At 50.3% G+C, this 27,471-nt stretch overlaps 1 protein-coding gene across 6 annotated transcripts in view; it reads left to right on the forward strand.

Moving 5' to 3' along the window:
* The first annotated feature begins 273 nt into the window (after positions 1-273).
* GFRA1 (GDNF family receptor alpha 1) overlaps positions 274-27,471 on the forward strand; it is a 201,724-nt gene continuing 174,526 nt past the window's right edge. For 2 of the 6 annotated variants that reach the window (XM_084772568.1, XM_084772573.1), the window contains exons 1-4: positions 543-672; positions 1,290-1,582; positions 2,444-2,737; positions 3,880-3,963. In XM_084772568.1, the coding sequence (XP_084628694.1) occupies positions 1,543-1,582; positions 2,444-2,737; positions 3,880-3,963 (418 nt within the window). In that variant the 5' untranslated portion in view covers positions 543-672; positions 1,290-1,542. Of the gene's footprint in view, positions 393-537; positions 673-786; positions 917-1,048; positions 1,180-1,289; positions 1,583-2,443; positions 2,738-3,879; positions 3,964-27,471 lie in introns of those variants that run through there. The other 4 variants (XM_084772570.1, XM_084772571.1, XM_084772569.1 and 1 more) reach the window with 4 other exon arrangements.

The raw sequence follows: 27,471 nt of genomic DNA on the forward strand, positions 1-27,471 counted from the left end.
TCGGCTGTGGCGGTGGACAGAGGACCTGCGCTTCACAGAGGAGCCGCGCTGCCGAGCGGGCGGGGGGGGGGGGGGGGGCGGAGCAGAAGCAGCCTGCGGATCCTTTAGCCAAAACCAATCTGGGCACGCTACCCTCCCACACTGCTTCCAATAACCGCTGACATCCCTAACGGGCATCGAGCAGGGGCGGGGAGGTCTGCTCGGAAATCGTCCTGGCCAACTCTGCCCCTCTGAGCTGTGGCAGATTATGGCATCTTTTTTTTCCCTAGCGAGGAGAAAGTGAGGCCGGAAAGAGAAAAAGGAGGCGAGGGACAACCCCTCCAAAGGATACATAAATAAACAAATAAACACTAGCTACTCGTTGCAGCTGGACGCGGGTCAGCTGGGCCCAGGTTGGTGGCATTTAGAGTTTTCTCATTCCACTTGAGAACCCATCCCCATAGCCACCTCCCCTCCAGCTCCAGCCATCCCTTTCCTTTTTCCTGGCATCCTCCAACTTTGGGGCCAGGGGGGCGCTAGTGGTGCGGGGCTGCACCTGCTGGGGCGTGCAGATGCTGCGGGCCAGCTCGCTCTCCGGGGCAGTGGTGTGGATGCACAAGAGTTCGGGCGATGGGCAAGTGCGTGTGAGGCACCGACGACTAGGAAGGAGCCGAGGATGCATGGCTGGCAGGGGTAGGGGCGCAGAAGCCAGGTTTCCGCTCCGGGCGGGATGTCAGTTTCCTCTTGCCGGACTGCCTCTGAAGAGAGAGGCTAGTCCGGGAGAGGGGGTGTCCGTGACGGAGGTAGCGAACGGCGGCCGGGATGAAGAGGGCCGGAGGCAGAGGAGCTGGAACGCTAGCGATCCAGCCAGCGAGCGGTCGGGCGGGAGCCAGGCAGGGCGGCCAACTTCCCAGAGCAGGGTCTCGGTCCAGCCGAGGTTGGTTAAAGAGAGCTTTCGGCTGCCGAGGCTCAGACTCCCGGCAGCGCCAGCTTGCTTCCGGCGCTTGCTCAGAAAGTAATGCTTATTTATTAGCTTGCGTTCAGCCTCTTGGGTTGTGCGGGATAGCCTCGGGCTTTGAACGTTGGGAACCCTAGCGGACCTCTTCATCCTCCCCCTGCGCCCCCAAACCGCGGGGTCCAGAGCTCCCACAAGCCTTTAATAGATGAACTCCCACCTCCCGCTCTCCGACCCGAGTGGGGGTAGCGCTGAGAAGTCCCCCAAGGCGGGAGCGGGGGAGGGGAGAGAGGCGGGAGCGGGGGAGGCTTTAAGCGCTCTGGGTTCTTGTTTCAAAGCGCGCTCTCCCTTCCAGGTTGGGTCGGAACTGAACCCCTAAAAGCGGGTCCGCCTCCCGCCCTCGCGCCCGCCCGAAGCTGAGTCGCTGGCGGCGGTGGGCGGCAGAGCGACGGGGAGTTTCCTTTTACCCTGGATGGAGCTGAACTTTGAGTGGCCAGAGGAGCGCGGTCGCCCGGGGATCGCAGCACGCTGAGCTCTCTCCGCGAGACCCCGGCGGCGGCGGTATCTTTGGATTTTGGGGGGGCGGGGACCAGCTGCGCGCCGGCACCATGTTCCTGGCCACTCTGTACTTCGCACTGCCACTCCTGGGTAAGTCGAGGCTGCCGCTGGCTTTCTCACGCAGAGCCTTTGGGGGGGGGGTCCTTTGCAGTGGCTACTCCGGAATTGCGGCGTGGGTGCGGTGGATGTGGGTGGAAGAAGTTCGCTAGGGGGTGAAAAGGTTCAAGACTCTCTGGGCTTGGGAAGAAGTGGCGGCGCGGTTGGTTTTATTTTGATGTGTTTAAAAAAGAACAAAACACGCTAATAATACCAGTCTGGTGGGGAACCGAGGAAACCTAGACCTTCATCCAGGGGCGTTGGTCCCCTTGGAAGTCGCAAAGAGCTCGCTGAGACGCTCCGGCAGGTGGAGTGTGGTCGAATACCACTGGGGTCGGGAAGAGAGCAAACTTGGAATGGAAAACTTTTCCGGGAATAAGGTCTCTGCGCACCCGCGGGGCAGACTGTGCCGCTCGCCCGCCTGTCGCCCAGCGTCCGACTTGTGCCAAGCGCCCTAACGCGCTGTTCCGCTGAAGGCCATTGTGCCTCCTGGCTGGCTGGGAGACTCTCTAGCTCCGGGTGTCCGGGGAGGCAGGGCAGTAGCCAGCGGTTCAGGACTGCTTCTGCTTTGGGGCTCTGAGGGCCGCGCCGGATCCTTAGCAAATCCTGCAAAGGCGGCCAGAGGAAGCTGTTGCTACCTTCCTTATTGGGCCAGGTAGGGACGCGATGGCAGGAGTTCCAGAGGTGGGAAAATGGTTTCTTTAGGTAGGAAGAGGGGTAGACCAGCTTCCTACCTAGTCCGCCCCTCACAGTGATGGAGGAGTTCTCATGCCCCAGGCTCGCATCCGCTCCCCTCTCTCCCGCGGGGTTCTCACTAGTCTGCCGCCCTTAAGCGTTCTTCCATTCACCCTGTAGATTTGCTGCTTTCGGCTGAGGTGAGTGGTGGTGACCGCCTGGATTGCGTGAAAGCCAGTGATCAGTGTCTGAAGGAACAGAGCTGCAGCACCAAGTACCGCACGCTCAGGCAGTGCGTGGCGGGCAAGGAAACCAACTTCAGCCTGACATCCGGCCTCGAGGCCAAGGATGAGTGCCGCAGCGCCATGGAGGCCCTGAAGCAGAAGTCTCTGTACAACTGCCGCTGCAAGCGGGGCATGAAGAAAGAGAAGAATTGTCTGCGCATCTACTGGAGCATGTACCAGAGCCTGCAGGGTATGCACCAACCGCCCCCCACCGGCAGCGTGCTGCCAGGCGGTGTTCCATCCCAAGCTCAGTCCAGTCGGTACTGGGGCTAAGCCGGCTGATCTCATCTTCCCCTTGCTTCTCCCAGCTGCGGAATCAGGACCTTTCATCGGCCCCTAGAGACAGCAGCAGCTGGTGTTTGCTGCAGCTGAGCAGTATTGTTGGAGCTGGTTGTTGGAAAATCCACGAGTGGGGGTGTGTGTGAGGGCGCCCCTGGGACCCCATTGACCTTCCTGAAACCTAGGCAGAACATAAGAGTGGGGGACCCCCTCAAACGCTACCTAAGGAACCCAGTTCTCAGGTGGCCTGAGGCGTTCACTGGCGGGTAATCATACAAAGGCTTGCTTTGCGTTCCTCCTTTCTTCCGTCATGACGGGAGATCAAGAAGAATTGCAGAGCCAGTGAACGCTGCTCTGTCTTCACCCCCAGTTCAAAGATACACGCGTGAAAAACCATTTGTCCTCTTAGATTAGTTGAGTTTTAAACCAGCTGCCGAGGTTCAGCCATGGTTAGCACATAAGGAGAGGTCACACCTGCCATCCCAGTGGGACTGAGGGAGTCTGTGAGTGGACCACGTGTATTCCGTACCTTCCTTCTTCACCCAGAGTCCCTGAACACTTTTAACACAGAGGCTTGGACCGTCAGCTGCCACTTCCAAAGTCTGTTCCTGAAAACCTGTTTTTAGAGATGGTTCTATGAATAGCTGATGGTCCTATTGGCAGGCCACTTTGCCTTGGTTGGGGGAGCCAGCAGAAACAGGGGCCTCTCCTGGGGTCACCTTGCTTTCATTGGTTCCCGGAGACCAGCAAAGTTTGTGACGTCACTAGCTCTTTCCTCTCAGATTTCAATTCCTTTCTAAAGAGTGGGAGAGTTTTCTGGCAAGCTGGGGCTGGGTTTGCTCCAGTGAGGCACCCTGGGAAGACCAAGGACAACAGAGGCAGAGGAATAAGAAAGAGATTACCATATCCCCCAAACATGTGTGTGAAGTCTGTGAGAGCTTCAGCGTCTTTCGGTACACAATCATGACATGATCAGGGTTCTGACCGAGCAGTGGAACGCTGAAATATATCCCTTTTTCCCAGAGCTCAGCCTAATCTTCCTGTCGTTTCTAGGAAATGACCTACTGGAAGATTCTCCATACGAGCCGGTTAACAGCAGGTTGTCAGATATATTCCGGGCGGTTCCATTCATATCAGGTAAGCTGATTTACACTTGCACTCCAATGCCTTTGCCGGCCTGAATCTGTTGGCTGGCCTTCTGCTGAGCTTTGTGCTGCATAGGACGGCAGCGGTGGTGGGGCGTTTCTGGGAAATCGGACGTAGGGTGACTGTGGGGAGAGGTGGGAGGCCTGGCAGTGCATATGTGAGTGAGGAGTAGTTCTCAATGAAGTGATTTGGTGTGGTGGTTTGGAAGAGCCTGGGGGAGGTGACTGAGTTGATTAAAATAAATAAATAAAATATGATTGGCCAGCTCTTGGGCCAAGGGAAAACCACTTCCAGTCTGTAGGTGGCAATCAGATTCTTGCTGCTGCATGCGCTACAGGGTGCCTCTGTGGGAAAAGGATCTGCTCTCCTGGAGCCACTGTTTTCAGGGAGCAGTGGGGATGACCTTAAACTGTTGATGAATCGTGGGTAGACTAACTTGTTGCCTTTGATTTAAAAGCTGACATTCTGCCGTGCGTTCACACGTCTTCTCTTTCCTGTTTTGTCCTGAGTGAGTGTGTGCGCTTCTGGGAGCCAGTGCTTCTGCCCCGATTGCCCTTTAACATGGAGTCTCATTGCCCTTGGCTGGTTTGGGCTCTCTTTACAATTCTGCATTTGGTTTGGAAATGAGCTGAAGTCTTAAGAATTAAGATTTTTTTCCATAGCATCTGCATTCAGACAGCCCACATACAATAGGCAAGGCAGTAATTTCTCTTAATGAAATACAGATTCCAGATGGATGCTGTCTTTATTTATTTACAGTTAGGACGTTTTCTCAAGTATGTATAACCACAAAAAAAATTACACATGCCTTAGTGGTAAAACATGATGTAGTGTTGGGTCTGGTTCTGTGAGGTGATGTCTGGTCGATGAGAGCGTTCTGGTATTTTGGATGCCTTGGGCTTGTATGGAGAAAAGGACAGAACCAAGGGAGTGTGTACACAGTGGTATCGTGCTAGTGTGTTGTGCCTGCACTCGCTGGCCAGATACCCATTGGACACCTATTGTGTTCTCACTGTTGTAGCTCTGGCTGCAAGCCAGCTGTCATCCCCGTCCTCAGGGGCAGCTATTGGTATTTACTGAGCCCTTACCATACGCCAAGTGTTATGTCAGCAGCCCCTCATCTAAGTCTCACTCTGTAAGGATGAGCAGTTTGAGGCCGAGGGATGGTGGGAAACTGGCCTGGGATCACAGAGTTGATAAATGCAAGAAGAAGAATCCAAAGCCAGAGTTGCCTGATTGTGAAGTGTTTGTTGTGTTTCTTCGACCTGTTGTTGGCACAGACCAGAGTTGTGGATGTTGGAATCTCAGGTTGCATCCAAACCTATCTAATCAGAATCTGCATTTTAGCAGGAGCCACCTGGACTGGTCCCCATGGATACACGAAGCTTGAGATGCACTTCTTTTTTTCCCTTGTCTTTAAAATTAATTTTCTTTTTTAACATACACACTTATATTATTACACACATATACAATAAACTACATGCAGCAAGAAGAACCACGGAACAACCAGCAATTAATGTTACATTCATAGTGTTTTAGCTGTTTGCATTTGGCAATCTTGAAGAAAACATCTTTCCTATCTTGGTGGGTCTAAAATTCTGAATGTAAATCAATATCTATCATATCTTAACTCTATCAACTTAAAACATCTATCTAGACCTAAAAACATCTTAACCCCTAAACAACTAAGCTTAATTGCAAGACTAAACTATCTGGTCTTCAACCCCATCAGAGACTTGAGAAGGAATAAAAATTAATTGCCTGAGGAGACAGAAAGTGCAGCCTGAGATGCACTTCCATACATGATTTTCTCTTTGGTCTTTTGGATTAGAGGAACACACACACACACTCTCTCTCACTCTCTCTCTCTCTCTCACTCTCTCTCTCTCTCTCTCTCTCTCTCTCTCTCACACACACACACACACACACACAGAGGGTGGGTGGGGGAGACAGAGAGAGAGAGAGAGAGAGAGAGAGAGAGAGAGAGAGAGAGAGAGAGTGTGTGTGTGTGTGTGTGTGTGTGTGTGTGTGTAGCAACACGTGAGGCTACAAGTTGGTATCTGAGACCTTCATGTTCTCTTGAATTTTCTGGTAATTTCTACTCTAAATCTTGACTGTTTTTCTCTGGCTTAAGCAGTGAGAGAGAGAGAGAGATGCATGAGTGGTGTGATCTCAAGGAAGTAGCTGTGGAGGGGGTAAGGTGGGGTGTAACTGGTGGGTACCGGGGGCCTGACCTCTGACCTCCTTTGTGCTTCTTGCCTGCTGCCTGCCGTGAGAGCATCACTTCCTTCTGATGGCTGGAAGGGTATGACCCACCCTATAAATACGGGCCATTTTGATTCAACCTCAGAATGGCTGTGAGCTGTGTGTGGAGCTTTGCACAGACTCTTCTCCCTTGCTGTGTCATTCGTCTCTCCTTGGTATAATGAGGCAATTGGAGTAAGTCGCCTCCAGTTCTCCAGTATGTGGTTCTGAAGGAAGGCTGGGGTCACCTCCAAAATTCCTTTACTGTACCACCTATAAACAGCAAGGCCGTTCTGGGGTACCATGGACCTGTCTGAATTCCCTTGATGAGTAATCAGAAAAATCTTCTGTACTGGCCAAGTTTCTCTTATTCATTTATTGCATAAATGGACTGAGTCAGGTCTGTTTTCACAGCAGACAAGATCCTGAGTATGTGAGGCCTGCCCTGCCAAGCACCTAAGACTCCGAGTGAATTCCTCAGAGGCAGGAAGCCTTCCTTTAGAGCTTGCATTTGGTATCCCAAGAGCACTGGGCTTAGGTTCATAGCCCCAGAGAGCTTTGACCTTTGACAGCGACTGTGTTCCTTAAGTGCGTATGGTAAAGCCAAGGGGAGCCTTGAGGGGTTTGGAGTCACTGAATTTGCCCCATTAGTCAGTGTGGCCTCTGTCCAATGGGTAATGGAGAGACAAGATGATAAACCAGCCCCTCGCTGCTGGATTCCGAGTTCGTGGAGTGTCTGTCTGGGTTGGGCTCATCTGTGAGGACACTGGGACAGCAGGACAGCTGACTCCTACATACGAAGTAGCCATCGAGGACCCAGTGTTTGGATGACATGTCAGGTATGCATGGAAAACAAGTGAGAGCAGAGTCTTCCCACTGACACGTTTGGAAGTCTGGCCATGACGCTGGCTCAGTGTGGGAGTGCTTGCTGTACGAACTTGGGGTCCTCAGCACCCACACAAAAGCTCAGCTCAGTGGTGTACATGTGTAACCCCAGAATTGAGGACCAGCAGGCTGAGACAGACACATCCTAGGGGCCAACCAACAAGTTTCAGGTCCAGTGAGAGACTCGGTCTCAACAAAATAAGGTAGAGAGAGTTATAGGAAGGTAGGTAACATGGACCTCCGGCCTCTACACACACACATGGCGGAGTGCGTCTGTACACACAGAAGCATCCGTGGCCCCCAAAAGGACATGTGTGTTTCCATTTTTGTTGGCGTTTTCAAACCCAAAGCTGTGTTGCTAACCGGATGAAAGGCCCTGTGCCCTGGTAGGCCCAAGGAAGACAACAGCAATAAAACACAATCTGAAACTGTTTTCTCTTGAATGGAGCTGCTGGTGCAGGCCAGTGTTTCAGTGGATGGTCGGCAGTCCTACACTTGTGGAAAATCTGATTGCCAGAGCCTCTGGTCTCTAAGCCGGAGGATGTATCTTCACTGTGGACTCTGCAGATGTGATTTCCAAGGGTCTAGGGTCTGAATCATACAAAGGAGAAAATGAGCAAGTGTGAGAGAAAGTTGGAGCAGGTGTGGGACGTGAAGAGGGTGGGGCTGTGCGCACCTGGAGAGCCAGGCTCCATCACAGAGTACGGCACTTCCTCTCTTTCCCTCAGCGCTCTCTGCCTGTTAACTTCTAATCTGCTTCCTGTTTTTGTCACAAAAGTTTAATCAACAGCAATAACTAGACCGGAACACCGAAGGATGGTGAACCTGCTGCCATTGTTTTCCCCTTTTGGCTCTCCAGACGAGAACGATGCCTGGAGAAGGTTGAAAGGCATCTTAATCCCCACCGTTTGTGGTGGGCCCTATAAACCCCCTCCACACCCATAGCTGTTGCTTAGGCCAGACTTGTGGGGGCTCAGGGCCAACTGGCAGAGCTGCTACGAGTCTGTGCTTTCCATGGCTGGGTTATCCTTAGAAGACGATGTTTTGCCGTCTAAAGGGGGCCTTTGAGTTGGGATTCGTGAGGTGAACAGGAGTTTTAATAAGTAGAGATGTTCGGGGAGGGCATTCAGGCTGAGGACCAGCAGAGACAAGGACACAGCGAGTCTGGGGCCCTCTTGGGCCTTTGCTCGTGGCCTTGCTGGTTCAGAAGCATCTAAGAGTGTTCCAAGACTGCGGTCACATTTCATCTCTGACAGTCGTGCTGGGCTCCCCAGACGGGCCCTTCACACTGGACTGTCCCTGTTTTCCTGTGCTCGTCCGTTTATGATTCCTGTTCATCACGGCCCATCAGGAGGATATTCATGTGTCTGTCTTTCCCAGTGAAGTCAGCGACCGCGTGTTATGTTCTGTGTCTCCTCATCACCCAGCAGCAGTTCTGGTCCAGAGTAGACATTTCTATTGGCCACAGGTGGCTGACTGACAGGCTGGTGTTCTTAGAGCTCTAGGCCAGCCCTCCACGTACACATACGCCCTTGCAGAGAGGTAAGTGGATGGGCCAGGGCCGCTCTGCTTGAGGTGGCCAGGGCACTGCCATGTAGGGGGACAGGCAGCCTCTTTTTGCTGCATGCTCTGGACATGCCTTACCTGTTCCAGGGACCTTGGCTCCCTGCTATGTGGGTGGCTCAGAGCCATCTCTCCCGCTCCTGCATCGTCCAGGCTCTGAAACAGTCTTTCCAGCTGAGTTGTGGATGGGATCATCTCCTTGTTCCCTGTTACTGCTGAAGTAACATGTCCAAAAGGATTCCCATTGTCTCTCCCCGTTACCTCCCTGGACCCTCTCTCCCTGAGCCTCTCATCTTACACGGAGGTGTTACTGGGTGTCCAGTTTGTTACACAATACACTTTTGGTGCCCCCCCTCCCCCGCCTTCTGCTACCCTCACTCCATCAGCAGGACCAATCTCCAGGCCCCAAGGAGACGAGAGACAACCCGTCTGCTCCCTGAGTTCCCGTCTTGTCTTTTACATGAACTTTGAGTAGGCCTTCACTGGCCATCTTGGGTCTGATTTCTGTCAGCATCATCTGCCCTCTCCATGGCCGGGCACCTTGTTGGCGTGCTGGCAGCACGTGCCTACTTTCAACCTTACCACAGATTCCCTGGCCCATCTGTCTCGCCTCATCCACTGTGTTATAGACAAGGCACAACAACTGTCTAGTCCTCTGTGAGTGCTCAGGTGGCTCTGCCCAGGGGCCACCCTTACCTCACAAAAGTGCTAGAGGAAGGGACACCTGCCCAGCTGACTCCTGCCTCTACCCACAGCTCGACTACCTTGCTTATAAAATTGGGGTGACAGCATCTACTTTATAGATTTTTGTGGGTTAAGAGTGCTTTATGTAAAGTGTTAAGTGAGCATAGTCCTTGGCAAATCTTCCTCACTCTGGACTCACTGCTGGGCCTTTCAGCTGCAGCCTCCTTTCTGACTCCGAGCCTGGCTTCTTTTCCATACAGCATATTCCCTAATCCAGGGACTGGCCCGGGTAGCAGTGCTGAACTCTCAGCGGCATCAGTTATAACTCTGTCTCTATCTCAAAGGCTCCGGAAGGCAGCCTTGTCTCTCAGTGGTAGGCATGCCTGCGGCTTGCTAGCCCTCTCAGAAGGTTCTGCTCAGGTGGTGGGTGTGTGTTGATCACCAGGAGGGAGCTCTTCCTCTACAGAAAAGAACTCTTGAGGTCAGCTTTCTTGTCTCAGGTTCGCTGACTCCCGTTTCCCCCACCTCACCCTATAAATCTTCCCAGCACCCTGCAGCAGAAGAATCACTGCGCCCTGTCTTAAACAGGGGAGAGACTTCCGCCTCCGCTAAGTACACTCCCGGTTCACTTTCACAGACCACTACTTTTGGGTTTTATTCTCTCTCTTTCCTGCCCCCGAGGCAGGCCACTTTTTTTATAGTATTAACAATGTCAAATTACAAGCAGCTTCAGATAGAAAAGATAGCCAACCTAAGGAAGTCTACTAACAGAAGCCTTTTAGGGTCTTTGAACAAGTAAACACTTGTGTAAAAACATGTACATGCTTTTTTTTGTTTTGTTTTGTTTTAGTTTTTACCTACTTGCTCATTACCTGCCTGATGCCTTGAGGAAGCTGTCTGTCTGTGTCACCGGCGGTGTCCCGCAGGTGACGTCATGTTATTTACGTTAAATGTGAGCCTCGATAAGCTTTCTGAATAAAGCATTAGGACATCAAGGTGTCCGAGTCCTCACGGCAGAGGCCTAGGTGCCCTAGTGAAGGCCAGCAAGGTGGGGACAGTCGGGTAGTTTGCATAGAGCGCTGCAGGTCCTGCTTTAGAAAGGGGATAAAGCATCTGAGTGACAGGTAATTGCATGAGCTGAAGATTGTAACAAGGCATAGAATTATTTATAGCCAATATGTCTGCCCTCATTCCTTCTCCTTAGTCTCCTGAAGTATTTCTTTCTGTCGTCGCTTTTTTTTTCTGTTGAAATTTGTTCTTTCCAAAGGACATCCCAAACCTTGTGGGGTTTTTGTTGTTGTTGTTGTTGTTGTCTGAAACACATTTCTGGATTCTGAGAGAAGGTACCAAATTGAGCAGATTTTTTTTTTTCCGTTCAAGGAGTGCTATAGTCCAGGGTTAGGAACCTGCTGGCTTAACCGCTGAGGAGCTGGGGAGCTCGGGCCAGCATCCACCTTTCCTGGAGGCCATGGACGGTGAGAAGGTATCAAGTTGGCCTTTAACAGACCTGGGCTCGCTCTTAAAGAGTCTGTGTGTTCAATCATAAACTTTCATCGGCCTTGCCCTCTTTGATTCTAACATTTTCCTCATACCAAAGAAACTGTTGGTCTTGACACACACACGTGTGTTTGTGTGTGTGTGTGTGTACACATACATGTTATAAACTGTGATTTAGTCAATTAGATAAATGTATACAGAGACGATGATGGAGAATATAAGGAAAGGGAAAGAGGGAAATGAGAGTAGGAAAGAGAAAATGGAACCGGAAGTGGGTTGATAGGCAAAACACAGATTCTGTAGGGTTACAGTGAAACAAGTGAAACCACCACAAGGGTCGAGTTTGTCTGAGGGACAGGGATGGACAGAGGCGTCCGGGCAGGACTTTTGGAGGTCACTCTAGTCCAGCTCTATTATTTTATTGATAAGAAAGCTGAGAGCTTCATAAATTTGAGGGACAGTGGGACATAAATTGTCGAGGACAATGATGACAGGCAAAATTAGGTGTGTGCTTGTTTTGAAGTTGCCAGTTGAAGCTCTCCAGACCATGGCGTTTTCCTTCCTCCTTTCAGTTGTCCTTGACCTGCCTCGGCCTCTGGTCCCTTCTGGCTCTCTTGGAGGAGGGTGGGCACTGCAGCAGGACTTTGGACTCCGGCTAGGGCGGAGCTGGCCTCTGATTCGGAGCAAGGGTTAGCTGACAGAGTCCTGGCAGCAGTGGCTGCAATGTTGATTTTCACCTCTTGACCCTATTCAGAATTTATGATAAGGAAAGAAATTATGTGTTGCTTTAAGCCCTCCCAGCCCTCAGGTTAAAAAAAACCAACAAAAATCAAAACTTAATCTTTCATGTGTTTTTTTTTTTGTTAAAGAAGCTAACCACTTCCTGTAATTTAGAGACTCAACTAGCTGGGTGGAAATGAATGGGTAATTTGCATAAGGGGCTAATTTATTATGTCCCGTGGGCATTTCTTTCATCTCTCCTTCCATTCTAATTAACGTTCTAAGGGGGTCTATCACCATATCAGAAATTAGGGGTGAAAGCACCCATTGTTAACCTTCCTGATGATTTCTCGTCTTCTCTGATCTTTTAACCATTTCTCTTCATGCCCAGGGTTTCATTTAGGACTGCAGAGTCCTTGGGGAGACTTCTTGGGGTGTTCTCTTTCATAATCTTGCACAGCCCGGGAGTGCTTGCTTTTCCCTCTCCAGAGGGACTTGAGATGCATAAAACAGAGGCTTCTGGGGTGGGGTGGGGGTGAGCTGGCTTGCACACAAGCCCTCTGAAAGCGATAGAAACATGCTTACACTGCGTACATACCACATGAGGATTTGGGCACATTTGTGTATCTGTCTGCTCTGGGGTGTACACTTACAGCATGTGCAACTTTGGATATCTACCTCATCAATCATTTTGCCTCAAAAAGATCTTCCATGACATGTGCTCAGATGGTCCTGGCTGTGACAAAGGCAGAGGCAGCTGTGTGTGACACAGCTGAGGAAGGGGAAGCAAACAGGCAATTTCTTTGAAAATCAATTGTAATTTACTCTTGCTAAATTGGCGAAGGTCTGCCCTGTCCAGGCATTAGCATATGACAGACTTTTAATCATTTGGTCAACTGGCCTATTTTTGGTCAATCCATGGTTCCATCTGGGACTCTGACATCTTAAGCCCATGTCGCTTAGATTTGCTCCCTTTTTAAAGAAAGGAGCGAGCGAGGAGGAGCCTCTCACAGGGAAGTCACTGCTGTGTGTCTTTTTTACTGAGCAGCCCACACATATGTGTAATTTGCCTTTGTGCCTCAGCTCGTTAAAGGGCAGATACTTTGCCTTCTCATTTTTGAGGGGGCCGTTTAGGCTCAGAGAGGTTGAGCAGTGCTCTCGGAGCTGCACAGCTCCAACCTGGGAAAGCTCACGTTTGTTGCCAAGACTCCAGACCTAGACTCCTCACTCCCAGGAGATTCTTAGTCCCTTTTATTTCGTCTTCACTTCCCAATTCCTCTTCCTCTTCCCTCTACATCAGGGCACTGTTTGACAAAGGGCCTTTAAAGTTGAAATATAAGCCAGTATCTGTTATTTCAATATTTGGCCCCGTGTTCTGATGGGTTCTTAATTGAGACCCGGAATCCAGAACACGCACGCTATTAAAACCATTCCGGCGGAACTGCAGAAATATTAACCAAAGAAAGCAATCTCTGCGTTCTGTCTTTCTCCATTTCTGTGTGAGGCGGGAAGGTTTCTAAAGTAGAGCAGAGTGCCTGGGGCCAGTTTTTGTCATGTTGTCATATAAATAGCATTACACAGTGGTAAAGAAAGGAATACATAGTTGAGCCCCACTTTAAGGTGACCCAGTATGCTGTTCATTTGTCTTCCGCCACGCTGGCACCCTTCCCTTTACGCCCCAGCAGATCGCCCAGGAAGCACCGCACCAGCTGTTGGTTCTCCTACCCTCTGCACACTGTCATTTCACCAACACTTAATAACGAATGAAAATCAGTATTGATTGCATTGTTCGTAGGAGCGGACCAGCAGGCCTCCTAAAGCTCATGTTTATGAAATGGCGCATCGATCCTTGTTCTATGCGTTTCACATAAACCCTCGGTGAAGCCGATGCCTGCTTGAGCACACCCCAGCTGGAAGTGAGCGACCTCACTGTGGCCACGCAAGGGAAGTACGGACAGTAATTAGGCCAGAAGTGAGGCACAGCAGCGAGGCATTTTGCATGAATCTTCTTTTTTTTTTTTTTCAAGACAGGGTCTCTCTGTGTAGCCTTGGCTGTCTTGGACTCGCTTTGTAGACCAGGCTGGCCTCGAACTCACAGCGATTCACCTGCCTCGGCTTCCCGAGTGCTGGGATTAAAGGCGTGCTCCACCACGCCTGGCATGAATCCTCTTGAGGAGTAGGAAGTTGGCCCCCCTTGGTGGATATGGTAACCGAGACCCATGTCAAGCCACCAGAGGACATACACCTCAGATGTGGCAGGGGGCGGAAAGACAGCTCTGTGAGTGACGCGCTTGCTGCTCAGACATGAAGACTGAAGTCCCCATCTTTGGAACCCAAGAAAAACGCAGGTGGTGGACATGGCAGCCCAAGGCAGGTGGTGGACATGGCGGCCCACACGCAGTTCCAGCCATAGATGGCTGAGGATCTCCAGAGCAAGCTCACTTACAGTGCGAGCCACATGGGCTTGAAGAGAGACCCTGCCTCAATGAACAAAGGTGATGTCTGACATCAGCCTCAGACCTTCACGCTCGTGCACTACACGTGCGTGCACACACTGCACAGAGACATGAAAGTGGGAAAATAAAAACAAGACAAAACTAAGCTGTGGCAGAGCCAGCCTTCTTACCTGTGAAGTTAGCGCCAGCGTTCATGTGGTGCTATCCATTTACACATGTGTTTACACGTGTGCACTGTATGTGTCCCATGAGAGTTCAGTATACAACCCGTGTGAAGGACTGGTAGATGATTTTTACTGAGAGGTACACATTTCATACCTGTTCTCTATGCCACACATGCATGTGATACATGTGGATGTATATTCACATAGTGTACCCATTGTATGTAATGGCATATGTTACATATGTCACATGACACATGCTATACATGTCATGCATACCACATGCTGAGGCTGTATGGCATATATTATATGCTACATATGTTTGTTTTAGAGTTAGGGAGATGGATTAGTTTTGGGACTCTTACTTTTCAGCTTTTCAGGGTGATAGGATCTTACTCTTGTCACATTCATTCACAGATGTCAGGGGTGGGGATCTTAGTGGCCTTGGGCTCAGCTGTCCCTTTCCCGCCTTCTGAGAACCCACACGCTCTCTCTCTTTTTTAATGATACGAGGAAAATCATGTATGGTGAATGAGTGGCTAACCCATGTAATCCATGGATATGACGCATCCTGGCTAACCCATGTAATCCATGGATGTGACGCATCCTGGCTAACCCATGTAATCCATGGATGTGACGCAGCCTGGCTAACCCATGTAATCCATGGATGTGACGCATCCTGGCTAACCCATGTAATCCATGGATGTGACGCAGCCTGGCTAATCCATGTAATCCATGGATGTGACGCAGCCTGGCTCCATGTAATCCATGGATGTGACGCAGCCTGGCCACTCCTGCTCACCCTTTCTTAGGTCTGTATGTATCTCTCCCATCCCCTTTCATCCTCCATTTTCTTTCATATTCATGACACCTTAGGGTCCCAGTGTACAGGGGAGGGGGCAGGGTGTGTCCAGGGTTCAAGAATATGGTGGCATGTGCCCATGGTACTCAGGGGCAGGCAGAGGGGCAAAGTCACCAGAGTGGGCGAAGCTGTCTCTACCTCCCTGGGTGGTCCCGGGAATACCATGGGGCAGACAGATGGCTGCGGGATGTGGAGCAGTCGGGAGCCAGACTGTGGCGGAATTCAGGAGGCACTTCAGCTGGGGAGGCCGAGGCGACGTCTGGCAGTTGTTCTGTGGAACCCCAAAAGACATTGCATGGTATGGCTCATAAAAAGAAACCTCTGCTGGCGGCCTCTGAGAGTGTGTATAGTCCTGACCCCGCTGGAGCAGAGGGTTCGCACTTGTTTTCCTGTGGTACCCCCACTGCAGCCCCGGCACTGCCTCCGTGGGCTCGGGATGTGCCTCTGCTTCCTCGCTTGGAGACAGTTGCTCAGACATGGCCAGCAGTACATCCTGCAGGACAGAGATGGTGCTGGCAAACTTGTCTGCAGACTTTCGGTCCCCCGAAGAAATGGGGCATCCATAGATGGGTGTTCTCGTTACTTTTGTACTCACTGTTTTTCTGTCTCTGGCATTTTATGTACAAACCTCACCCGGCTGTTTTCTGGGCACTCCTTAACTGAACTCGGGATGCTTTGCGAGAGTGTCTGAGTAAGAACCCCAACGTTCTCAATGCAGGACTTTGGCTGGATGGCATGGCACACCCACCCACCCCAGGACAGGAAGAAGAGGGTGGGCTGTGTGGACTTCACCCTTTCCCACCCTGCTTGAGTGCACAGGAGCCTCACAAGCTCTCTCTGGTGTGGTGATGCCGTTGTTGCTTTAATGGCCCCCTAGAGTGGGGGCGGCGGTGGTAAGTGGTGCTGGCCTTAGCTCTGACTGGGGCCTAGAAGGAAGATACCCAGAGCCTGCAGCGTCTCTCCACATGGGATCCACCAAGAAGACATGTGCGGTCCTTCACAGGGTGGACGTGGAGGCGGCGTGGCGGGAGGCCTTGATGATTATAGTAGAAGGTGATGCAGCACAGTGGTAGTGTGCAGAGGGTTTGCACACCTGGAGCACAAGCAGATGGTTCTGTCTGTTAATGGGGCAGCAGTGGTATCCAGTTCACACGAGGTGCTGGAGGTAATAGGGCCTGCTTAGTGTGCTCAGGCATTGCGGAGCAGCTAAGGAAGCAGGAAGCCAGCAACTGCTAATGCTGTCCAGGTTGTTTTTTAGTCAACTTGACAAACTAGAGTGGTGGGAAGGAGAAATGGCAGCTGGGAAAATGTCCTCATCAGATTGGTCATAGGCAAGTCTGTGTGTGTATGCGCGGGGGTGGGGGGGATGGGGTGGGTATTTTCTTCACTGATAATTGCTGTGAGATGGCCCTGCCCGCTGTGGTGGTGCCAACCCTGGGCAGGTCTTCCTGGGAGCTATTAGAAGGTAAGGTAGTAAGAGCTGTTCCTCCATGGCCTCAGCTTCCATTTCTGCCCTGGCTTCTCTCTGAGATGATGAACTCCTAACAGGGAATGTAGTCCTTTCCTTTGCAGGTTGCTTTTGGTTGTGGTGTTTATCACAGCAGTAGGACAGACGTTCTTTTTCTGTGTCTTCTAACCCCTTCATCCTCTTACCTCAGTATGTTAGCATGAAATGGGGATAGATGGGTTGAATTAAAAAGAAAAAAGAAAAGAAAAAGACACACGAAAGGAAGAAAAGACACTGTGCTAGAACTAAAGTCGAGTGCACTTTTTAAAATACAATGTCTACTCACAAAATAGTAGGAGCCCATTATTTCCAGAATCTTCTGTGGGCCAAATGTTGTGCTAATTGATGGGGAGGGAGGTGGTGATAACTGATAGGGCAAAGTGGGGAGAAGGGGCCTGGTGTGAGGTAAGGGAGAAGAGAGGCAGAAAACACAATAAGGTTTTGGAAAGAGCATCATATGGGGAGAGGAAGTTCTGGCAAGCCAGGGCATCTTAGTGGGATAGGAAAGGGTTTACCGAGCACTGAAAACTCACATTAGATACATGAGCCCAGTGCGAAATGGATGTGAGCGTGGTGAAAAGGCTGTTTCCCCTCCCCCACTATGCTGGAGAAGGTTTTGAAAATGTAGTGTTTGCAAACAGCACAGACGCAGTCTATGCATTGTTTGCTATTAGTAGTGGAAGGTTGGCTGGCTCTGGGTGGTTTTTCATTCTTGTCTTCCAAATTGTAATTTTAAAAGATGAGGCATTTCATATTCAAGAGTTTCCTTTGTCTGAAATAAATTATTCATTTCTCCCCAGTTTCAGAAACAATGAACATAATACTTAATGCACCACAATTAAGCGGGCGTAGCTTTGTATAAAAAAATATGTTCCCTGCATTTGGGTGGCAGGCAGTGCAGGCATCCTATATCTTGTCGACATTTGTTCCTCCACAGAAGAACATAAAGTCAGACACACAGAAATGTGTTTTCTTCTCTTGTGGTGGAGGAGGGGTAACTTTATACCCCTGCAGCCTTCTTTTTGACATCCCACAGCTGTTGGTGGCTAGGTCGCGGGAGAGAAAGTGGTCTTAGAGGGGCTGTATTGTGCATGGGGTCAGGTGAGGGTCAGAGCTCCTGGCCACTTGTTTCAATCTCCTTTGTCTGGGTGGAGATCCTTCTAGAATCCTGGGTGTGACTTCTTTTGGAGGCTGGAGGCAGCTTCTCTTGAATGCAGGCTGTCTGATCACATGGGTGTTTTTAAGTGCTAGCCTCTGGAGTTACCCATGCTGTGACAAGATTCCTCCCTGAAAAAGCCTGCTAACAACAAGGGTGCTGACTTCATGGAAATCTTCGAGCTTGAAGGCTGGGCTGCAGTGTTTCCTGGACAATGTTTGGGGTGCCTTCTGAACAAGGTCCAGCCCTGAGGTCTTAGTCAAAGCTGGCTCTGGTTGTCAGCGGGCAACCACCAAGGTAATTTGACTGTGACGTGTCTGTTGGGTACCCATAAATAAGATGCAAGGGGCTGTTTTGTGGGATCTTCATTAAAGCCCCGAGTATTGGCCTGGAGTTGGGACAGTCATCACATTGTAAAGCCAGACACCCAGTGACCCTTGCACACACAGCCAGCTGGTAAGCAGCTCCTGAATTCCAGCCAAGTTTGACTAACAGTAAGAACTTGACTGCTTTCTGCCTTTGCATTGTTTTGTAAGAACAGAAACAGCTGAATTCAAGATGGGTTCTCAGCTTCCTCTGGTCTAAGTACCCTCTTTATATTTGAGCAGAAAAAAAAACAAACCAATTTTATCTCTTATTTGTAGAGAGCTTAAGGAAGAGAGCCCTGGGGGTGGCCAGTGGACTTAGATGGTCACTGACTTTGACCTTGGCTCTGGCTAGTGCCTGCTGTGACTGCCCTCTCAGGACTTCAGAACTCTCTGGATCTTTGCTGCCACCTGAGGACCCCTGGGAATTAATGGATGAGTTCTTTGATGTCTGTGAGCACTCAGTTTGAGGTGTCCATCCAGCTGCCTGCTAGATACTTCCAGCAGGGTAACCAGACACCTGTCTCATGGTGAATGGAGGGCGTTGGGGGGGGGGCATGGCTATCGCTTAGCCTAGGGCAAATGGAAGAGACATATTAGATCTTGGAAAGATGTCATTGTGTGCCAGGGGACCAGCATTGTCCTGAAAAGAAGGTGGGCTTGTAGCTACATCAGGGTTATCCTTCCGACTTTACTAACCTGTCCTTAGGACGTCTCCTCTGCATGGTTCATAGCCTGGAGAGCACCTGTTACTCAGAGGCATGAATGCTGAGTCCATTCTGTGAAGCTCCATGTTCAAGGGCATCGCTCCCCGTGAAGGAGCATCATCGTGGTGAAAAGCTCTCACAGACATTTCCGTCACTCAGGAGGGGCTTTGTCTCCTGCCTGCCCTTGCAGCTTGCCTGGGTGGCGAGGGCGAGGGAAGGTGGTGCGTCTCGGGTCTCCCGGATGCTTTTCAGAGAAACTGCTGCACAGTTGTTCCTGCTCCGATTTGCCTGTAAAGCAAAGCGGCCCCACCGTGTAGTAGATGTCAGTTCTACACCTTACTCGTTACAGTCTGTCAGGGAGTAGGGGTGACGCGGTCACACACCAATCACTGGTCTGCTGTCCCCGCATCCTTCAGCATGAAAAGGAGTAGGCACAGATAGAGACAGCTGTTGGATATGGCTCTTGGTGATGACTTGGCTGACTAAACTGTGAGCCTGAAGAGTGAGGGAAAGCCAAGTGGGTGTGGGTTCCCAGGAAAGAGAAGTACCTGAGCTGAGAGTTGAATTTGCTTGTTAGGAACAGAACGTGAAAGCGGTGTATTTGTTAGATAAGGTACTCCGGCATAGGCCTTAAGTGCCCGGCAAATATTTACCATAGATGTACACTACAAAGTTAAATGTTTAGAAGGTCCTAAAATAGAAAAATTTGCTCTCAGAGTTTTATGTTTCATAACTGTGAGCAATAAGAAAGGAGCTCCTCACAGCCCAGAGGGGACAGAAGTGACGGTGGCCCGCCTGAACCCTTCCTCCCCACAGACACCTCTGTTCACATGTGCTCAGATTTGCGCTATCCCCATCATGTGAGCGATCTGTAAGCCCCGGCTGTGCACCATGTATCACATACCTGTGCTCCTGGGGATTACTGTGAGCAGAGTGTGGGATGGGGCAGTTGGGCAGCCTGCTCCCTAGGGAAGCCAAGAAGAGGCTTACTGAGGAGGGGACTTTGGGCTGGGATTTTGAGTGACAAAGTGCTGGCCATTCTGCGTAGCAGTTAGAGACCACAGTTGGCAGAGCTGTAGGCCTTGTGGCCAGATAAGCCAGTGTTGTTTGGCTTTGTGCTGGCAGTGATGTCTACCCTGGAAAGAGGGGGAAACTTGGGGCCAGGCCACCATCGGCTTTCAGTAGAGTCCACAGGGATATTGGAAAACCAGGCCTGGGCGCAGAGTTAGGGCCTGGAGATTCATAGAAAGTCTCTACGGTTGGGTCTCACCACTCTGAACTTGAAACCGTCTGAGAGGTTGTGTGTGAATGTCACTGGGTGGGGGTATCTATGTGTCCCCGGGCCATTCTGGGACAGCACTTGGGAAGTGTCACTCGCTCTTGAATGAGCATACTTTACCATAGTGCTCTTCTCTCCGCCCGTCCTACTTCTTGCTTCTCAGATACTTCCAGTGCCTGGATCACGGTGTCCGCAGAAGCAGCCCCCTCTGACACTGTGCCCCCCGTTCATCTGCTTGTGCCCTCCTGTTCATCTGCTTGTGCCCTTCACTAGAGTGATGTTGTTTCGAAGGAAAGGCCTTATCTGCGGTGTCCCTTGATTCCTTCCTAGTTGAAGAAAACTGCACCATAGGCAGCAGTGTGTACTCGTGGGTGAGTAAATGAGAGAATAAGTGCAGCGAGTGTGAGCCACGTGGGTGCACACAAACCTCCGAGGAATGATTCAGGACCGAGGCCTCATTGGGTGCCCAGCACCTGGGTGAGCCAGGATAAGTATACATAGTCATCCTGCCCTGCGGGAAGGGGTTTCTCTTAGGAGGAATCTTGGCTAATGAAGAATTTATTTGTTATTACCCCCCCCCCCTGTTTTTTCTGTGCCGGGCCCACCAGGAGTTGTAGAGGGGGGACTTGGTTCCCAGGTGTCCACTTGTCTGAGCACCCTTGGTTACAGGAACATGCGACCACAACTCCCCGAGAACTTGACTTTAGGACCTGTAAGAGGTCCATGGGTAGGAAGCTTTCTGGAAAACACTCTCACTGAGAAGCTGACCTCTTGACTTACGGCTTTTGTATCTGTTTTTCATGTTGGAGGATGCCACTGTTGAGCAGAGCAATGTCCCCCAGAAGTTCCGTGCATTTCTGTGGGTGCAGATAGGCTAAAGTTCTCCAGAGTCTAATGGATTCTCCACAACATCCCGAAACAGGTACACGGTACTGCAATGGTGATCAATGTCAGACGTGGCCCGTTCTTGGAGTTTGTTTAGCTCTAGCAGTTCAGGGGGCAATGCGAGTATACAGTGCCCACCTCCCTCCCCCTGGAGAAGCAGACATTGCTAAGAGGGCCATAACAGGGAGCTGGTTGGGTCAGGTAGAAAGAATGTTCCAGGAAAAGAAAGACTGAGAGTACATGGCATGGCTGGGTGCTGTGGCACACACCTGTAACCCCAGCACTCTGGGAGGCAGAGGCAGGTAAATTTCTGTGAGATTGAGGCCAGTCTGGTCTACAGAGGAAGTGCAGGACAGCCAAGGCTGTAAGAAAGGAAGGAAGGCAGGCAGGCAGGCCGGCCCGAGGGAGCAGGAGACAGGCCAGGGTGAGATGAGTCAAGAGAAGCCATCCAGGGATGGTGGCAGCACTTAGTGGGGGGAGCTGTGGTGGCCTGCAGATGCCGCCTAGAGCTAAACCTAGGAATGCACCGTGGCAGCAACTGTCGTCATTGTCACATTTGAGAAGGACCAACTGCACCCGTGTGGGAAAAGCATGGGCCTGTGTACTACCAATTTCATTCACATCTTTTCAAAAAGAGTCCGCATCATTTTTACACGGGCCCTGTAGCCCTCCAGCCACAGTTTCCTCCACCAGAGTTATTTCCTTATCTGCCCAAGGACGTTATAGATTTACGGGCCCTTGAAAGATACGCCCTGGAGAAAAACATGAGGCAAACACTAGAGTTTTGATCCTCGGTCAGCTGTGTGAAGGAAAGGATGGAGACCAGACAGCTCAGGGCGCTGGATCCCGGCTCTTCTCAGACAAGGGGCCCAGAGGAGCTTTTGGTTCAAGTGCAGAGAGAGGGCTGTGAATCATTGTCCTCTCTAAATGGAAAGTCATCCTGGGGCCAGTCACCTTGTCCCCCAAGAGCACTGGTTATTACCCACAAGGCTCCAGGGGAAGGCATAGCTGTGCTTTGTCCCACATACTTGGGCAAAGTCTGTGTTGCAGGCAAAGCTGTAGTCTGGAGGCCTGGGAAGCCTCAGGGACTCCAGCTCTGGTGCTGTCCTCTCCCCTGCCCTCCCCTGCCCTCCCCTGCCCCTCCCCTTCTTCTCCCTGCCCCCCCCCCCCCAGGTCTCCTTCTGGCAGAAGGACTACAGATCTGGAGGGAATCAGCCTATGGGACTCGGCTCTCCCACCGCCTGAGGCTCAGAGTCTTGTGTCAAATATACATAATGTTGAGAGGATCCCAGGTACCCACCACACACAGTGAGCAGATGTGACCGTTTTCTTCTTAACGTCTTGAAAAGACTCGCTGTAGGAGCAATTGAGTTATCCCTCAAGTGTCACTGAATAATTGATGAAGAGCCTTTTCTCAGCCAGACATGCTGGGGCCACAGTGAGGGGCATGCCAGCGAAAGTCTTTGCCCACACAGGGCCTACCTATGTTCTGACCAGGGGACACACATCCTAATTGAGGACAGAGAGGGTTAGGGTAGACTAACAGGACGGGTACTGGTTTGTTGTTGTTGTTGTTTGTATGATATTTTAATTGTGCGGGGGAGTGTGTGCCTGTCTGTGGGAGTGTGCACATGAGTGCTGGAGTCTGAGGAGAGGAGAGGTGTTGAATCCCCTGGAGCTGGAATTACGGTCAGCCGTAAGTGCTCCACACAGGCAGGGTACCTTCTGGGACCCAATTTGGTCCTTCGGAAGAACTGCAGGTGCGCTTAACTGCTGAGCCATCTCTCCAGCCTCAGTGGCTACTGTTTTAAGGCGAATCACACGCCTTGTGAGGTTTGGTAAAGAATGTTTGAATCTGGGGAGGTATCCTGGGCTTAGGCTGAGAAATGTTGAAAGGGTTCTTGTGGAGATAGAGACGGGGTGACAGGACAGCCATCTGGGGAAACAGCCAGGTGGCCGCGGGGCCTTGGCAATTATGAAGGTCCACGTGTGATGGGAAGCTCCACAAGGAATGGGGTGTTGGGGGTGGGGGTGGGAGAGGTCAGTGTCACAGCTGGGTTCTTGATTTAGGGAAATCTCTTTGAAGGAGAGATAAACCTGTTTTTTTGTTTTGGTCACAAGTGGGGGATGGGAAAAAGACTTGTGAGAGAGCAGGTGATGTTTATCCCCTTAGAAGTCGAACCACCTGTGAGGGGGAGATTGGTTGTTAACCAGCTGAAAAACATACTTGAACAAATTCTGAGAGGAGATATAAATGTAAGCCAAAAACAGGAGGCGGGGGCCTTTGGAGACTTGGGATAGTTTTGGCTGTTCATCGCTCCACTTTGAGACACTCCTAGAGAGACCTGCTTGAGGGAAGGCTTCCGGGCTCCAGGCTCCGTTGTGGTTCTGGGTTCTGGTTGCTCCAGATTCCAGCAGAAGAAATCCTGCTGATTACGCCAGGAGAATTGTTCCTCAGAACGGGTATCCTTACGGTTTCATTATTACATTCTTTAATCTTCTTTTCCTATTGTTTAGGTTAGTCGGGTTATAAGTGAAGTACTCTCGGTTAATAAGTTCTTCTTAATAAGATATATTTGCTAAGAAAATTGAGCCTACATCTGTTGGCTACAAGCAGGCAAGGAGAGGCAGACAAAAGCAGCCTGTGCTCCAGACCTCCTGGAGGCTGGATGGGGGAGGGAGGTTTGGGGTTAGGAAAGAGCCCCCAGACGTAAAGCACCCCAGGGGAGACTGGTGAACTTTGGGCAGGGTTGAGAGCATCCCGGGAGGACCTGCAGGTGCTGTTTGCTGTTTACTGGTGTGCCCTGCGGTGCCCTTTGCTGAGGTGGAGATGGGTGGCATTGGAAACAAGGCAACTTCAGCTGCCACTTGGCCACTGCAAACACCTCAGGCTCTCCAGAGTTCTGGTGTTGTGGAGCTAGTGCCTGTCCGGTCTCTCTACTTCATGCCTTACCAAGAAGGTTTTCCGTGAACTTTGAAAAGGGCGTTTATGTTATTTCTTTGTGTCTGAAGTTGCTGCTCCTATCATGTTACTATTTTGGACCCTCTGTGAATATGGGTGTGTGAATTTCACCTACAAATGGAATGACGGACTGGGTTATGAAGTGTCCACGCCCAGTGAGACAGAACTCAGTTACATAAAAGAGGGGGGGGGGTACACATTTTCACTTCCCTTTAAGTCCTTCAAAGTTAGTTTTTTGTTTTTGTTGGGTTTGTTTGTTTGTTTTGTTCATTTGTTTTGCTTTTAAGGACTTGCCATATGCTTACACTTTCTAGCATATTAACCAGCATTTTTGCTTACTGGGTGGAATGTCTTTATTGACACACAAATTTTACTAAGTGTTAATGCTCAGAAGCCTCTGCCTTCACCTTTTTCTTCTTTGCTGGATCTGTTTTTTAAGAAAAAGTTTGGATCTGCAGAGAGCTAGAGCAGGGAGCCCTGACTTGCACATCTAAGCCACCCTGGTTTGCTGGTGTGATACTTTGTTACAGTCGAGGCCTTGCAGTGCTGTGCTGTGATTACATTATTACTCTTAAGGAATACAGTCCCGTGTACCTGGTCAAGTCCCTGGTTTTGACAAGTGCATGTGGCTTTTATCTTTTAAACATTTTGAAACAGGGTCTCCCTGAGTGGCTCAGGCTGGATTTGAACTTGGAAATCTTCATCTTCCTGACTTAGCCTCCAGGTAGCTGGGATTGTAGGCCTGCTCCATGAGTGTGCCACCCCCATCGTTATTTTACAGAATAGTGTCATAGCTCTACAAGTCTCTTCCCTTTCCCTTTATGTTGGGAACTTGTCTTTGTCTTTATTGTTCGGCTGGAATTGTACCGCCTTATAGACTAGTTTCTTTCACTTAGCACTTTCATTTGTTGTTGTTTGTTTGTTGTTTGTTTTTTCTTTTGTCTTGGTGGTTCATGTTCAGTTGCTGAGTAATTGTGTCGCACCGTAAGGACCATGAGTTTGTCCATCCCCCTGGCGTGGTTCAAGTTTTAGCTGCTTGCAGCGCTGGAAAATTATGAATAAAGCTATAAACACGTTCACACAGAGTCAGAACCCAAATGGAATGACTGACTGGATTTTTCTAGACAGGGTTGCTCTGTGAAGGCTTGGCTGCCCTGGACTTACCTCAAACTTATAGAGATCTGCCTGCCTCTGCTTCCCTGAGTGCTGGGGTTACAGGCATGCGCCACTGCACCTGACTTTTATATAATATTTTAATTATTTGAGAATTTTTACATGGTACGTAAATATGCATGCAAGCAAAATACTCATACACATAAAAAAATAAATATTAAAGAGAACTGACTCCTCCTCCTTTCAGAGCTCCTCAGTTAGGGGCTGGGACTTCTGATTCACAGCCTTCCATGCCCGACTGTGGACTGGCTTGGTCTTGTGAAGGCACCGCAGCTGCCTTGGGTTCATGAGCGCAGTGGTCCTGTCCTTCCAGAAGGCACTCTGATCCTCCCCAGCCTGTGGCCCCTTACCATCTTTCCACTCGCTCTCTGTGGTGGTCCCTGAGTCTTGGGGAGGGGCTATGACTCCATCGACATGTACTCTCTGCCCTTTTTACCAGTTGTGAGTTTCTGTGTTACCAACCAACCACACCCACTGCACAAAGAAATTTCCCTGATGAGGCCCGAGAGCTGCACTTATCTGGGGATGCAAAGACAAGTTTATCGGGCAGTTCCATACTCTGTCCATTCAGCAGAATCATGGTAGTAAGTTCAGCTCTGGGACCTATGAGCGCCCAACCATGAGTTCTTGTCCAGATTTGCAGTACCAGGCATGAGTTTCCTGCCGTGGGGAAGGACTTAAATCCAACCAGAAAGCCATCGTGTACCCCATTATAGACCCCCGAGTGTTTCACTCCCTTGGGTAAATGCCTGGATATGTGACTCCTCAGTTGTGCTCTCAGCCAGGGCTTCCTTAGCCTGACTAGACTCCAGGTAGGCTGTCCCGTCTTGCAGCTGACTTGCCGTGAATGAGCGCAGCAGTCGCTCCGCATCTCTATCAGCCTTGGCTGTTACCGTGTTTTTGGATTTTGCCAGGTTGTGTTTTACTTTTGCCCTGTATGATACTGAATACCCTGCTTGGTTCTTCTCTTCTGTGTGAGGCATCTTCACAATGTCTTTTACCCATTTTTAAAAACCAAGTTATAATTCTTGATGCTTTTTTTTTTACCCGCCGTGGGTGTGTTGCAAATGCCTTGATTTGTTCTTTATTCTTGGATATTAATTTCTATAGGGAGAGCATTCAGGTTGCAGAGTTATGGTGGGTGGCACTGGTAAATATCCTTTACATAGTGTGCTTTGCCGTAGTCAGTCCCACACAGACCATCAAATAGTGCAAGGCTGGGATTCACAAGGGAAGGATGCAGCTGGCGTCTTGCCCTCTGGACCCTCCCGGTCCACACTGTTTGGTTAAGTTGGAGATAGTGGGCACGGCGGAGAGAGACAGCCTTGATTGTTCTGTAGTCCCAAGGATCCTTTCACTAGAAGACGCCTTCACAGCCACAGAGGAAGCCTCTAGCCACTCACGTTGATTTTGTGTCTCTGTAAATTAGGCGCTCAGCATTTCCAGAAGAGGCGGCTATCAGTCTACATCTTGTTTCTTTGGGCTGTCATCGTATTTTTCTTGCTGTCTGATATATTAACCTTTCATACTTGTTTCTGTATCACGGATATTCCGACATGGATTAGTTTTTGTTATTGGGTGTGGGTGTGTGTGTGCCACAGATACATGAGGGATTGAGGACAATCGCGGGTGTCGGGCCTTGGCTTCTGCCTGGTTGAGGCTGTCCCTTGTCCTTGCTCTGTAGGCCAGGCTAGCTGGCCTGTGAGCGTCTACGCATTCTCCGGTCTCCACGTTTGCTGTTGCATCTAGCTTTCGTCACGGGTTCTGGGGATTCAAACTCAGATCCGCAGGCTTGTATGAAAAGCGCCTCACCTGCTGAGCTGTCCTCAGCCCCTGGCTTGCTTTTAACTTCTCCCATTTGGCGTATATAGTGCCTTTTTTCCCCCAGTGTGAACACTTCTTCATCTCACTTTCAGACTTCCCCTTGCTCTCTGTTCTCCCAAGCATCTTCTTTGTGAACCAGCCGCTGCTTCTTCCGTCAGTGGCCCATCAGTTCAGGCCTGTGCTTCCCAGTCTTTATGTATGTAACCTTTACTTACGTGTTCAAGTCTGGCTTTCTGCTTATTACCTGTCCTGTATGTTCTCCTTAACCCATCTACTGATTTTTATTTTAATTACTACATATTTAAATTTTAAATTCCTATGTAGTGTTTAAAAACACTATTACTTTATAAGATGCAAATTACAACTCTGTGTGTGTGTGTGTGCATGTGTGTGCGCGTGCGTGTGTGCATACGTGAGTGTGTATGTGCGTGTGTGTGCGCGCGCGTGCCTATGGGGCATGTATGTATGGTGGGCAGAGGACAAGTTTCAGGAATTGATTTTTTTTTTCTGTCCACCATAGAGAGCCAGGTTTTGAACTCAGGTTCTCCTCAGCTTTGTTGGCAAGTGCA

Source organism: Acomys minous (genome assembly GCF_964271855.1).
Source record: "Acomys minous genome assembly, chromosome: 2".
NCBI classification, from domain to species: domain Eukaryota; kingdom Metazoa; phylum Chordata; class Mammalia; order Rodentia; family Muridae; genus Acomys; species Acomys minous.